At 39.0% G+C, this 15,102-nt stretch overlaps 3 protein-coding genes across 4 annotated transcripts in view; 2 read left to right on the plus strand and 1 right to left on the minus strand.

The window, feature by feature from the left end:
* LOC129348828 (extracellular serine/threonine protein kinase FAM20C-like) overlaps positions 1-1,891 on the plus strand; it is a 37,823-nt gene extending 35,932 nt beyond the window's left edge. Inside the window, exons 8-10 of the mRNA XM_055010353.1 lie at positions 15-96; positions 221-280; positions 653-1,891. Coding sequence (XP_054866328.1) covers positions 15-96; positions 221-280; positions 653-800 — 290 coding nt within the window. The 3' untranslated portion in view covers positions 801-1,891. The remainder of the gene's footprint in view (positions 1-14; positions 97-220; positions 281-652) is intronic.
* Positions 1,892-2,066: 175 nt separating this feature from the next.
* Positions 2,067-13,923, plus strand: baiap2l2b (BAR/IMD domain containing adaptor protein 2 like 2b). The gene is made up of 14 exons (XM_023298448.3): positions 2,067-2,769; positions 2,994-3,069; positions 3,961-4,047; positions 4,939-5,000; positions 5,535-5,606; positions 6,460-6,549; positions 6,717-6,848; positions 7,727-7,831; positions 8,501-8,603; positions 8,742-8,949; positions 11,014-11,079; positions 11,404-11,746; positions 11,843-11,886; positions 12,526-13,923. Exons 1-14 carry the CDS (start codon positions 2,716-2,718, stop codon positions 12,599-12,601), a joined length of 1,518 nt encoding a protein of 505 aa, XP_023154216.2. The 5' UTR covers positions 2,067-2,715; the 3' UTR covers positions 12,602-13,923.
* The window catches only part of pvalb7 (parvalbumin 7), a 46,891-nt gene continuing 45,105 nt past the window's right edge, over positions 13,317-15,102 (minus strand). For both annotated transcript variants that reach the window (XM_023298424.3, XM_023298425.3), the window contains exons 3-5: positions 14,812-14,941; positions 14,589-14,698; positions 13,317-13,967 (exon numbers count right to left, since the gene is read on the minus strand). In XM_023298424.3, coding sequence (XP_023154192.1) covers positions 13,942-13,967; positions 14,589-14,698; positions 14,812-14,941 — 266 coding nt within the window. In that variant the 3' untranslated portion in view covers positions 13,317-13,941. The remainder of the gene's footprint in view (positions 13,968-14,588; positions 14,699-14,811; positions 14,942-15,102) is intronic.

Here is a 15,102-nt window from a genome sequence, read left to right on the forward strand (position 1 = left end):
CTCTCTTCCTGTAGGTAACATGGACAGGCACCACTATGAAACTTTTGAGAAGTTTGGCAACAATACTTTTCTACTGCACCTCGACAATGGGAGGGCGTGAGTATTTCTGTTCAGTTTTTGTGTGTTTTATTTATTTATTAACATACCTGTTGGCATTGCCTCAATTTAGCAATTGCTTTGGTTGTAATTTTGACTGACTCTGGGTCTGTTGTCACTGCAGATTTGGGCGTCACTCCAAAGATGAACCTTCTATCTTAGCTCCACTTGAACAGTGCTGCAGGTACACACAAAAATATTTTAAATTGTCGTGAATAATCTTAGAAATCTACCTGTGTTCACTACATTCTTCACTGTATTTTAGGTAGAGAAAACCATAATGATACTTAATTTCCAGTGTTTCCCACTGTGATGTCAAATACTGAAAAGAATGCCATGTTAAAATCACATTAAACAATCAATAATAAATAATATAGGCTATTGGTTAAGGCACTAGGTAACTAAAAAACTGAAACAAATTTTAGTGTAACATTTACATGCAATTCCTCACCATTTTCATCCTATTTTCTAGTCTTTTCCACTGTTTTTTTCTTCCTAATGTCCTCATTGTATCTTTCTCTCTCTACCTGTCTCTTCCACTTTGCCTCCTCTCCAGAATCCGTCGCTCTACTTGGCTACGCCTACGCCTTCTGTCTTTACCACAGTATCGCCTTAGTGACGTCATGAGGGCCTCACTTTTCAGTGATCCCCTTCACAGGGTGGCCCCACTGCTGTCAGAGCCCCACCTCGCTGCTCTCAATTGACGTTTGAAAACTGTGCTAGAGACCTTAAGTCGTTGCCAAAAGCAACAGAAAGGGGATGGTGGTGGCGAAGAGGTCTTTTATGACGATATTGCCGATTTGAAAGACCTGGTCGTTCCTCCTGAATAGAGCAGCCTCACGTGTTCATCACATGGTATCTGTGTCTATAATTACAAAACAATGAAAGGAGTTTATGCCAAACTTCAAGACACAAGAACCAAAATTGTGTCTTGACATACTTCCAGTTAAAACACTATGCATACACACTTGATTACTGACATTTTAAAACCATCTTTGACTTATAGCTGTGACACACCCTACAACATACATACGTTTTTAGCCAATTTCATGTAGTGTTGTTGTTGGAAAAGGGAACATAGCTATTTGAGTGCTAGCAAATGACTCAGAGTGACTGTTGCAGTAGAAATTACCAACAATCAGTACAAGTAAGTCTTTTAATTAACTTAAAGGAACGCCTTTGTAACCTCATTTCCATTTGGCAATCCTGAGAATAGCTTTATGCAGTCTGTCAAAACTTTGTCCACGAAATGAAATACTGAGATAGAAATGAAATACAGACAGACTTGGCGTTTTTGGTTTTGTTAGTATTTTTGTGAGTTTTTTGGTGAATAAAACCCCTGTGTTATTCCGGCCTGCCTTGTCTGCTCTGTGCCGCTCTCGTTTTGGGTTCGAAATTCCCACAAACCATAACAGTTTGTACTGCAAAAAAGCTTAATCCTCATCAAAATTGACCCATTTTAAAGTTTGAAAGTGTGGGAAAAAATATATATAATCATAGTGAAACTTCTGATGTCCACATTTTCAACATTTTTGGGAAATCTTTGAACATTTTTTGGTGGGAGAAAAGGAAATGTTAAAAATGTTTCTTAAGAACATTCACAACAAATCATTTTTTTGTGAATGTTCTTAAAGAAAATATCAGAAGTTTTATTGATATATATGTAATCACTTTAGATATTGTTAGGGTTTTTTTTTTTGAAGATTTTTGCTCATTTTTTGAAAATATTTACAAGAATTTTCTTGTCAAATTTGGGGGAGTTTTTGAAATGAAACTTTTAAGGAATTATTAGAATTTTCTTCCTGAAGGTTTTGCAAATTTTCAGAAATTTGTGGATTTTTTTTGCTGAATTTTTGGATTTTTTTTCAGACAAGGAAACAGTATTTTTTGGTGCCCGTAAATGAGGACAACAGGAGGGTTAAGAAGCAATAGTGTGAACTGAGAGTAGGATTCCTTTGCTATTTTCATGTATTTGCTGTGTGATAGGTTTGCAGTATTTTTCTCAGACATTTGATAGAAGTTTTCTGAAACAGATGGACTTATGTGTGTGACTGAGCTTAAACGATGAAAAGCAAGTGTTCCTCCCAGCTTTGAGAGTAATTTCTTTGTAGATGCGTTCGAGTACTTTATATGCATCTTTTTTAAGACAGCAGTTTGTTTCTCCAAAGTTGAGGTTATCCCTTAGGTGTGAGTCTACGTCACAGCTAGTTAGGCAGCTGGCTGTCCTCCTCCTCCTTTCCTTTCAGGGCTGCAATCAATAATTTACCTGGCCTGGTCGTATCAATGACACCTACTCCCTTTTCTCTTCCCCGCACTTGCTTACTTGCTCTTTCCATGAAAACTGCTGATGACAAGGGAGTAAAAGAGCTCATTAACGAATGAGTGAAAACGGGAGCGAGGGGAAAGCACTATCATTCTATCAGACAGGTGTTATCAGTCTATGGAACAGAAACAGTGGGACTGAAGTGAAGGTGACGTTCACTGCCTTAAGACGCTGATTTAAACAGGACAAGGAAGGCCTGAGGAAACGTCTTTAGAAGTTTGAATGGGAAAACGGACTTTGTACAATAATCTCTGACCATCTCTGTTCATTGAATATCCTCTTTGAAATCGGTCACCATGTCAGGAGTCAGCAGTGACCAGTTGCACAAATCAACTTTAACCGTCTATTCGGTGAGTTCATACTGTCTTCTTATTCTCTACATCTACTTTCTCTTCCTGGTTGGAAAAACAGGTATTAGTATTTCAGATGAGATGGAGAATTTAGACATGGCCTGGTGGTACTTGGGTGAGTATTAACCAGATTTTAGCTTCCATTGTGTTTTGTTACAGCTGAAGTCACAGCAGAATTTCTTTGGTTTATTACTTGTTGTGTATTTGTTTGTGTTTTACTGCAGAACCTGATGGAGCACTTCAACCCAGGCCTTCAGAAGCTTGTTGCTCTAGGAAACAGCTATGTAAAGGCATTTCAAGGTCAGTGAGTGAATGGGTGGCATGTGCTGTACTTTTATAATGTTTTAAAAATAGTAAACAATGTGTTGCTTATGCAATACCTGATGAAATATTGATTAGTGCAAATAATACTGTGGGTGTTGTAGTAGGAGTTTGACTTGATGTTCATAGATTATAGAATGAGATTTTGCATCAGTTATTGAGATGTAGATCTTATGTTAGACCTTTAAGTGCAGGTCATCAACCAAGAACAGCAAAATTCCAAAATATGTCTTAAAGTGTTTGATTGCCCTTTTGAAACACTGAACTTTTTACCTGAGTTTTTTTTTTTAATACAACTGCAAAGTTGTTGTTTTTTCCTGAAGCTAGAAATCATTGAGTTTGTAAGGGCCTCTTTGTAGTCACACAGTGAAGTTATTTATCAAATAGTCAAGTTTCAAGCTCATTTAGCTGCTGACACCATTATAAAGCAGAGTTTAAGTCTGTTTTTTTCCTCAAAACAGGAGTCAGTTAAACAGAATCTTTCATGTGCATTGCATTGTATTTGCCTGTCTGTGTCCACTCAGCCTTCCTATCTACATTTTTCAGTCTTTATCATATGTGTTACATTGGTAATTGGGTGAGCAGCATGCATCATTAATGCACCGCTCTGCCTGATAAAACAAGAGCAGGCCATCAGTCACAGGGCAACAGGGCAATGTGGTAAAACTATACCCACTGGCACGGGGCTATTCCTAGACCAAAATCACATATCACATGTCAGTACTTCAAGGTTCATAATGAATAAAAGCAGAATTGATTGACCTAATTAGGAGTAGATTGGCTGTGATATTTCTGTAGATGTTATGGGTTTATTATGTATTTTTAAACATTTCATTTGAAAATTCACATTTGTGTGTGTTTCTACTGCAGCTTTAGCTGTTTGCAGTGAGTCGTACTTCAGTGCTGTGGCCAAGATGGGTGACCAGGCACTTCACACACTCTCATCTCGCTCTCTTGGTAAGAATATGTGTTGGTGTGTGTGTGTCTTTATATTTGTGACTGATTACTCAACAGGTTTCACCCTTAATTTATTGCATTCATTACAAAAATTGTCCTCCAGAGATGGTCAAGTGCTCTATCAAGTTAATGTCAAGCCCCATTATACAGATGCATCCCACATTATAAAATACCACACACACTCCACAACCTTAAAGCTTTGCTCTTTCGTGTCCTCTGTTGTGTGTGCACGTGTGTGTTGACATCTCTTTTTGTCTAGGTGTGCACTCTCCTGCATGTCCTAGTACAAGTGCATGCATGAGCGTATATTTTCCACAAGCTTCACTTTCACTCTGACCCAGGGGATGTGTGATAGTATTGTTAGTGGTAATTAGTCTTATGCTAACGCGTCCCCATTAAGAAGAGTGTGTGGGCTCGTACAGCGGTGCTGGCGCAGCATGACACGTGGTGCTGCTAAGTTGGCTAACTGAGAAGGTCAGGGAGCCACAGCGTGACCAGGGGCCCTATTGAGTGGCAGCCTTTGAATTATAAATGAGGACAGTCTTTCAGCTGCACTCAATTCATTAACTTAACCACAATCCATGACAATAGACAAGGCCAGAGGCACCCGTAATATAAAGGCTTGGCTAACTTTCCACCATCTTAGCAGCCCAGCGATCAAAAGAATGTCATGATGACTTGAGTGGCGTTGAATTGTGTGAAGGTTGTATATCAAATTTCCTAAACTGCTGACATACAGTTGATCTAAGCTCACACAAAACAGAATTATGTAAATTGTCATAATGTTACTGGATCTAGAAACTGTTCAGGCCTAACAGTGCATCATAGTTTTGATATGTGTGTTGGTGTGATCTGGTGTTGATCAGTCAAATTTCTTTTTGCTTTAACCAGGGGATGTCCTGATCCAGATATCAGAAACACAGAGGAGACTCACTGCAGAGATGGAGGGAGTGGTCAGTACATTTCCTCAGTAAATGCAGGATTATGTGCAGTCTTGAAATGTTAACAACTCACTGAAATCTTTAGTATTTTCTAATTATGACTGGCAATGATTAAACCACTGTAAATAAACTCTTAAGTGAGCCCTAACATTTGAGGTAACAAGCAATCCCCAAATTCTCTTGGTCTTTATTTAATATGTAAGCTTAGTTTGTGCAAGACGACAACAGAATGATGTTTCGCTTGTAACAGACTGCTGAACCAAAGCAGAATTTTACACAAAGCTTTTGGGAGATCACTTTGTCCTTGTATTTCACTGTTTGTTTGAAATTCATTGTGCCACCGGCCCACTCTTGTGCTTTCAGCAGTAAGAAATAAGCAAGAGGGCTTCTGATTAAAAAGTTGTCCTGAAGAAGTTGCACATTTGCATGTAGATTTAGTCAAACAACGCAGTCAACCTGATAATTAAAACATCTGTTTGAACAAGTGGACTACTTCCATAATGATTTGGATACATCACAGGGGCATTGTCTTTGTTCCTGCTGCAGTTTCGCTGGTTCCAGGTAGAGGTGCTGCAAGCAATGGAGAAGAATATCAAGCTGGATGAGGAGTACATTGACGTGAGTGTAGAGAGTGGGGTTTTTTTACATTTGAAGTGAGGATATTTGGTTATTTGATTAGATAGCTATTATGTGTACTAAAACGGAGATCTGCATAAATATGCTATTGCAATTATTTGTGTCTTTATCCTCTCATTTCACTTAATTTCTTACATTATCAGCTGAATAGAAAGAAAATTCTGAGTAAGAATGAGCTATTTGTCCCCAAGTTTTTACACAGGCTCCATTAACATGAGGGAACTCCAGTGTAAATGACCGACAACTTCTTTTCTTTTCTTTTCTTTTTGGCTGATTGCTGACAGATCCATCGCTGTGGACAGCTTTGCAAAACCAGCTGCCAGTCTTCATTTACAGAATAATCAAAATACCATTTTAGCATCACCACCTGCTCTATTTATGCAACTGAAGCAAACCAGCAGTCTTGAAGCTTTCTGAATGAGTCTAAATTCTTCAACAAGACTAAGTTAGTCAAGACTAGACGTGGTTAGTTGGTGGGTAGGCTAAAAATGTCTAAGTATGGTTATAACATAAAACCATAGACTGAGCAGGTTGAAGAGAGACAACCATGTGATTATTTAACTTTAAAATCACTGACAGTCTAATAATCATCACTTTTAAACAGTACTTTAAATCAAACATTTCTAACTTTTGTCACAAATGTTGACTTTAGACTTGAATTGGCAGAAGACGTGAGCCGGGAAGTTCGGCCTCACCGGCATCAGAAGTGGACAAGAGTGCATGAAGAGATAAAACTGCCTATCTGTACCTGCTAAAAAACTGTACCTGCTGCACCTCTAGCAAACAAATTCAGTACAATTTGTCATTCTTCCATTAAACTGTTTGTGTGCTGCAGGGTAGTCGCAGAGTGTATGAGCTGGAGGTGAGGAACCAGGCAGAGGCTTTGGAGAAGCAGCTTAGGCGAGGAACCTTCAGAGACTCTCTGGTAGTTACACAAACATATACACATGAACACTACACACACACAGTGACACATACTGTAATAAATAATCTACATTCCTGCATATACAGTCCAGTACTAGTGCATCTGTACCGTTATATTTGTGGAATTTAAGCGAATGCCATCATGATTCACCGTGAATGCATTTTTAGGAGAACAGTGAATACATGTTGTACCTGAGGCAGAGCCAGCAGGAGATCCTGAAGGAGGAGGAGAGAAGGTATCGCTTCTTAGCAGAGAAACACTGCGGCCTCACTCAGTCACTGCTGTTTCTAATAAACAAGGTACACACACACACACACATACACCACACACAGCAACAGTGCACCAAAGTTCACAAAGTTAATTTCATTCTAACCAAAGTTTGAACTAAAGTTTATTTTGTTCAAAGTGAAATGAGAGGTGTAGGGCAATTTGGGCTCAGTTCTGGCTTCTAAGTTTTGATGGGCGCTGGATTAGTTTAAAATGGTTTTGTTTAAAGTGGTTTAGTCACCATAGTAACCTGCTGCAAGTTAGCATGCTCCAGATTAAGGTTCATGCTTTGCAAGCTAATGAGCAGGGTCATCAGAGACACTATTCAGAAATGCAACTTTTGAGGGTAATATGCATATTATTATATACCCTATTATATAATATTCATATTAAAATGCATGCACTCTCTGTAGTATAGGAAAAAAGTTCTATCACATTATACATTTTTTGATGTTTATTAGGAAAAAACTGTTCATACTTAAACTAATTTTTTTGCAGTAACAAAAGTTTTACTTCCTTTTTTATAGCCAATACTGTGAATAAACATAGAAGTTAGTCATAGAATGTAGCCTGCTGTGACATTCAGTCGATGCTGAATGTCCCACTTGAGATAATGTTAGCGTGGTATTTAGCACACCGGCTACAGAAGCTGCAGTTCATCACCAGGTGAAGGTGTAGTGAAATGAAGTCAAATGTAACCATTGGTGAAGGGTTCTTTATGCCACTAAGACACTGATTTTCCCAGCATTCTTATTCTATCAGTGAGATAGCATGTTAATTGCTTGATTAACTGATGAAACTCACGTCTCTGTGTCCTTAATGTCATTCACTGAAGCGTATGTGTTAATCTTGTTGCTGCCTGATCAGGTTGAGATTTAATGAGGTGCTCACCTCTCTCATCTGTTTTCAGACTAGTGCATCTCTCCAACAAAAGGCTGATGGATGGAAAGAGAAAGTGAATGAGACCAGAGGATCCAGAGCTCGAACTCCAACCCATTTAGACCAAGAGGCACAGGTACCAATCTGATTTAGTCAATTATTTTTATCCAGTGGGAACATTAGGCTTTAGTAAATTAGTCTTCCATGGACTAAACAGCCTGTAAATAAGATGTGTTGGCTGAGGTTACTGCACCAGTGTCTGCATGGAGCCTCACTGAGATGATTTATGGAAGACTGCACTTCTCTGCTGTGTCCAGAGTACTGCAAATTCTCAAATAAATTGGTCAGTATTTTATTTGAAAAATGTTATAATTGGAAACGATTGTTTTAATTACTTGCTGCTTATTAACACACATATCATATTTCTTCATGCTACTGCTTACTGTGAATTCTTTCATATGTTTGACATAATAATACTTGCAGGGTGCTTGTGACTGTAAACTATAGCTCAGTAAAATATCAGTAGGAAATGTGGAGTTTAAAATATGTCAGCTGAATATTTTCTCCATGAGAACTGCTTTTTGTGAGTGAAGTGCAGCTTTCATGACTACACACTGTGCAGTTATTCCAGCTCTTTATTATGTGACTTGGTATGACATCATTAACATCTTTTTTTTAAAAGTCTACCAGCTGCTATATTCTTAATCTTCCAAATGAAATCAAAATCCTGCTCTGCCAGATTTCAAGTAAAAATTGTGAGTGGACACAGTGGTTCATTTATGATCTGCATGTTGTGTCTGCTCAGTTGCGAGGTTCAGTGAGCTCCCTGCTGCAGACAGTAGCCAGAGATGAGGACATGTCCTGGGCAAGACGGGAGCAGCAGGCGCTGGGCAGAGTGCCCTCTAGAGGTGGGGGCAGACTGTAACAATTACAGTTGCTGTATGTAAATATCTAAGATTTTGACAGCTTTTGAAGACAAAGATTGATGGCATTAATTTTCACCTTTTCCTCTCTTCATTCCTCCTTCAACTTTCCTCCCCCTCCAGCACCGTCTCCCCTCCCCAGCCGCTCTCGTTCCAGCTCAGTGGGGGAATCTCTGGGTCTGGCAGGAGGGAGAGCCATGAGAGCCTTGGTGTCTCACCCCTCCTCATCCAACCCAAAGCTTCTGCCTTTTAACAGGGGAGAGACTGTCACCGTACTGGTCCAGGAGCCACGAAACGGCTGGCTGTATGGACGCACTGACAGCAGCCTGCGGTAGATATGATATCTAAAATAAAAGATTTACAGCACCTATAAAAAGTATTCACCCCCACTTGGAAGTTTTTACCCTTTTATTGCTTTTCAACATTGAGTTGTGGTTGATTTAATTTGTCTTTTTTGATGAAAAAATTCTGACAACAACAGCAGAAAACTTCTTATGTCAAAGTGACAACAGATATATACAAAATAATGTCAATTAATTAAAAATCTAATCCTCAAAATAAGTAATCACATAAGTATTTATCCCCTTTAAAGTGACTTGCCTAATTTAATGCAGGTATTTGTGCTAGAAGTTATCTTAAGTTATTGTAGTATAGTGACACTGACTGATATTAGACAAACCAACACTCCAAGAAACAAAAGCAGCACAGTTAAATAATCCACCATAAAGCAATAGAAGGAATATGGCACTTACGTAAATTTGGCAAAGACAGGCTGTCCTCAAAAACTCCTCTGAAAGAGTGGCTGTTATGGAATAGACTGTGCAAACAACAGCTGCTGCCTGAGTTATTTATTAGTAAAAGTTTTATAGTGAAGTGGCAAAGAGCCGTTGTTGAAAAACAGTGGCTCGACTATATTTTGCTAGACGGCAAGTATGAGTCTCTGAAGTCAACTGGAAGAAAAGGATTTGGTCTGATGAGACAATCAGATTAGACATTTTATGTTTGGGAACGCCAAACAGCATGGTTATGTGGAGATGATTCTCAGCACCGGGACCTGGAAGGTTTGTAAAGGCAATAAATGAATACATTAAAGTACAGGAATATTCCTGGAGGACAACCTGATTCTGTATGGAAGGGAACTATTTTTTTGTTGTTTGTTTTTACAAAGACAACAAAAGACGAGGTGAATGTTCTGGTGTGTCAGAGTTACACACAAACCTCAATCCAAGAGAGAATTTGTGGCTGGACTTGAAAAGAGCTTTTCACTTATGATGCCCATGAGACCTGACAGAGCTCCAGCAGATTGGCAATGAAGAATGGGGTAAAATTACAATGTCCAGATGTAGAAGACTGATTAAGACGGATCCATCCGGGCTCATGGATCTACGCTGTAATTGTGGACAATGGTGCATGTAATGAATACTGACTTGAAGGAGATGAGTACTTATGCAATCGCTTATTTTACCTGCAATATTTGCAATTATTTGACACCGTTGTGTAGAAATCTATTTTCATTGTGATGTAAGTCCTTTTATGTGAATTTTTGAGAAACAAACCAAATTACACTGACTATGATTCAATGTTGAAAAGCAACAACAGGGGAAAGCTTCCAATGGGGATGAAACTTTTTTACGACACTATATGTGCATGCATGCAGGTACAGAAGCCACTGATTAATTTTTCAGCAGTTTTGAAACATAATGATCTGTGTCTTCATCAGTAACTGGAAGTAACTGCAACTTTTTTCTGTGTAGCTGTGACACAACCTTTGCTTTGTCACATCCTTACTCCTTGTTATTGACAGTGACACTGGAATCACAACACCGATGATTAAACTATTTGAAATGCACAAAGAATCGGTAATGGAAATCCTAACATTATTGTACATTTATCACAAGAAGCAAAGGTCTCAAAATTGGGATTACTCACTCATATGGGCAGGAGGTTGATGGCCTTGGAAAACGGAGAAAAGCAGTTTTGAAAAGAGAAATCTCAGAATCTAAGTGTAATGGTTGAGTCATGCTATTGATCAGGAATTCTATAAACCCACACGGTGTCATTTTGTGCAATAAGGCGGTAAACCTTAATTTTTTGTTTCTTTAAACCATAAGATGAAGTCTAAAATGTATTTTATGTAGGTTTCTGTTGTGTAGGCAAGAACACAAGAAGCACCGTTAAACACCAGAGTAGTTTGATAATCTCAAGCTGAATAGTTGTGTAACAGTTAACATTTACAGACACAGTACACTTGTGCATTAATTTTAAATATGAAAGGAATAACGGTGTGCATTGTTTGATGAAATGGTTTACAGTATGAAGTCTTGGCAGAGGGACAGGAGGATATATGGATGTTAGTTTGCTGTTACCTATTGTGTATCTGTTTTATCTCCTCCAGTCAGGGCTGGTTCCCTGCTGCATATGTGGCCCCTATTGAGGATTTCTCTAGCACTTTAGCGACAAGGTAGGAACTGCTGTCAGTCAATACATTGCATTTCTCCAGAGAATTATCAATTACACAAGCTAATTTCCAGTGTGTGGTGGTTAACATTTCTTTCTTCGGTTTAACATTGAATGCCAAGAGGAAAAAAAGGTTATCTTCAGAGATCATACACTAGAATGTCTGTGCCATTATCTAAAATGTACATTTTAGACACTTAGGAAAAAATACAATTTAGTAAAAAAAAAAAAAAAAAAAACCTTTATATTCTGTTATCTTTTATCAAAGTATTTGAGATAATTGTTGTGTCATAAGTCACTATAATTTCCTGTGTATGCACCCCGATAGCGGCGATTCTCTGAGAAGCCACAGCATGAACAATCTGCTGGACACTGACACCTACGCTGAACAATCAGAGAATAAGAGTTCTGGTGACATCCCGCCCCCTGCCACACCCAACCGGAGAGCCTCTGTAGACTTTCGGCCAATCTCGCCGCTCCCTGAGAGGAAGGCAGAACCAGCGATGGAGGCAAAACCCAGTCCAACAAAGAGCTACAACGAACACCAGCCACCGCCTCCTCCTCCACCGCCTCCTCCTCCACCAAGTCAGAATCTCAGAAGGGGCTCAGTAGACTTTCGACCAGTCTCGCCCCTCCCTGACAGGAAGGGTGAAGCAGTATCTGATGTCCAGGTACTGCACGCTTGCTTCTAATGACAGTTGTTTTATGCTCTATATAAAGTAAGCTAATTATATACTTCACTTTTTTTGGTGAAACCTTTTTTTTAGGCATTATCACCCCATGGGCCACCTGAAAATCCCTTGTTTCCCAGGTAAGTTTGTGTGCGTATGACCTGACCAAAAAAAAAAAGAACTAATTCAGTGTAGGATTATTTCAGTATCTTTTACTGAGGAATTTCAATCCGTGTTGTGTTAGAGAAACCCTGTGTCTGAAATTTTCCCAAACCAAATTGAAACTGATTTTATTCCATACACAATCTATAAATCATGTACCAGAATTAAAAAATAAAAATGGGATGGGCTTGTAGCAGTTGTGTAGATTTTTAGTATTCATTTATAAGCTGTTTAGGAGAAAAGACAGTTGAATGCATTTTGGGACTTTTCTTCTCACAAAAATGATTAAAATCTTAATTTGATCACGTTTAAAGTGTAAATATGTATTTTGTAAATACACTTTGGCTTTGTGGTTGTTACTATGCATTTGGTAACCAGATTACTATGTACCTAGATGATTTCCAACAAACCACTGTCAAATGCGAGTTTGAGAAAAAATGACCTCTGAGGCAGGCTCACCACCTACAGCCAAACTTACCTTCCTCAAGCCTGAGTCTGGTGTTAGTTTCCTAAGCTGGAGTGTGTGCATGCATGTGCATGTGATTTATTTGTGCTGGTCGAAAGCAGCTGAGCGTGTGAGGTATTGTGTAACATTTTCCGTCATCTTCTCGTTTCAGAGGCACAAACCCATTTGCCACAGTAAAGCTTCGTCCCACAACGACCAATGACAGATCTGCTCCTCGGATCCTCTGAGCTGTCAGCGCTCATCCAGGCAGGGCTTGTAACTGAGGCTGGGAGATCAGGTTGTGGAGGCAGAATATACATTTTTGCTTTAGGGGAATGTTGTGACATTTGTGAAATGTGAAGCATCTGAGCCAGATGGGCAGAAGAAGGTCTGAAGAGTTTCTGTACAGTGTTAGATAAGGTGTTTCCTGCACCAAAAGCAAAAGTGATTCTGTTGTACATCTAAATAGTTAAATGTAAGAACCATAAACTAAAGTAGTTGTTTTAACAACTCTTTCTACAGTATGTAAGTTTTTATGTTGATAGGTAGTTTCTCTCTTATAGTAAAAATGTTAAAGGAATAGTTAAACATTTTGGGAAACACACTTATTGTTTATTAGTGACTATAGAGTTACAACCAACATCTGGTAAATTTAGCATGTTTTTGATTTCGTTAGCCCTGGTAAGAGGCAGTCTTGCTCGATCCCCTGTTTTTATTCCACATGCTAAGCTACATAGCTGCTAGCTCCAGCAACGTATTGAGTCTGCATACATGGGAGTTGTATCGATATTCTCATTTTAAGAGAGGCAACCAAAGCAAATAATCACATTTCCCAAAATGTTGAGCTTAGATTCTTAATCGTATTCACTGACTAATGATTGACATGTTTTGCAATGTTTGGCACGTTGTGTTTTGTGAGTTCAATGTTTTGTGTTCACTGACAAAAAGTAAAGAGACAGTTACTCAAGTTTTTTTTTTTTTTTATTATCATTTCTTACTGAGATCTTTTCTCTCTTCACAGCTCTCCTTATATATGATTTTGTTTTACTACATCATCTGATCAGAGGCAGGGAGTGAGGAGGAGGAGTGGATAGAGGAGAGGAGGTGAGGGAAGGTGGATGAGGAAGAGGAGGGGAAGGAAAGTGCACTGGTATGTGAACATCCAGAAATAAAACCAATCAAGACAAAATGCACAATCTGAAATACACAGAGGAAGGAAATTAAGATTTAAGGAGTCTTCATAACATCTACACCATCTACAACACTAGTACCACCTGCATTTGGCCACAAACTATCCTCATGAAATCATTAAGAATGATCCTGAAATCCATACAGCATGTGCGGTTAAATATATATAAAAAAGGAAAATTAAAAATGAAACTGGTGCCTGTTATGCCTGTATGTTCCTCCTCATGGTGACTCCCTGACAGCCTGTTTTTGGTAGTGCTTTGTAGAGGGCAGGCCTCGTCTGACTCCACACATGGGGGTCCAGAGGGAGGTAAGAAGAGTTTGAAGGTGGCATTTACAAAATATGAATGCAGGGACGAAGAGGAGAAGGAGGAAGAAGAAGGGGGTGTTCAGCTATCCCCTACTCATGCACCAAGGCCTCAAACTCTGGAAACAAAAGATACAAACAGAAATGAAAATGTGCACAAATTATGAGACAGACTTTACTGATGTAGAAAAACTGGCAATATTTCCATTCTGTCAACAGATTCAATGAAAAGACCAATAAGGAACTGATCTGACTGTATTACATCGTCTGTGTAACATTAACCTGAAATGTCTTGTTCATCTTTGACACAGAGCTCCATAATTATCCACAAACTGCTATAAAAATCCTTATACACACCTTATTTAAATAACATTTGCTACAAAAACTACAGTGCCCAGCCATTTAAGGAAATTATTTAGCCCTTTAAAAAAGATAGAATCAGCTTAGCCCTCTATAAACACCTAACCTTCACCAGAGGTTCTAACATTGCTGAAGTTTCAGAAATCCATTCCACTGTTGATTAATTGCATTGTTCATGGAATTGAACTCTTTAGGATGCACAGAATTACATAAGTAAAAAGCAACCAGGAGTACAGAAATGTAGATAGGGGTCTAAAAACATCACACATATGGCGTTTAAGATCCAGGAAGGATTTGTCACTCGTGTGATGTGTGGAGCTACAGAAAGCTTTTAGGCAATAATCATTATTATACTGTGCAAAATTTCTCCTTCCTCTCACCATCGATGCCGATCTTGCCGTCTCCATCTTTGTCTGCGGCTGTGAGGAATGCTTTTGTCTCGGCGTCGGTCAGATCTCTGCCATCCTTGGAAAAGCCCTTCAGTACAAACCTGAGAACAGGACAGGGAGACATGACAATGTGCAGAGCATCAGCTTTACATAGTAGAATCTGTCTGTCTCACCAAGCTTTTTGCATGTGTTTGCATCTGTGTGAGTCCCTTACTTGAGTTCCTCTTCCTCTATGAATCCGCTACCATCCACATCTAGAACCTGGAAGACCTTCTTGACGTTTTCAGCTGACATGGCCTTCATTCCGATCATTTCAAAGAACTTTTTAGGGTCGAATGTTTCTCCTACAAAAGGCAAAGAAACCACCAGGACATCAGGGGACATAATGAGTTCTGTCACAGCCAGCTGTGTGTTAGCATTAGTGCTAATAAACAGAAAAAAGTGTTTTTTTTTTTTCTCATGAAGTGTTTGTGCATTGAAAAGATAGACATTGCCACTATCAAAC

This window comes from Amphiprion ocellaris, chromosome 4 (genome assembly GCF_022539595.1).
Source record: "Amphiprion ocellaris isolate individual 3 ecotype Okinawa chromosome 4, ASM2253959v1, whole genome shotgun sequence".
Lineage (NCBI taxonomy): Eukaryota > Metazoa > Chordata > Actinopteri > Pomacentridae > Amphiprion > Amphiprion ocellaris.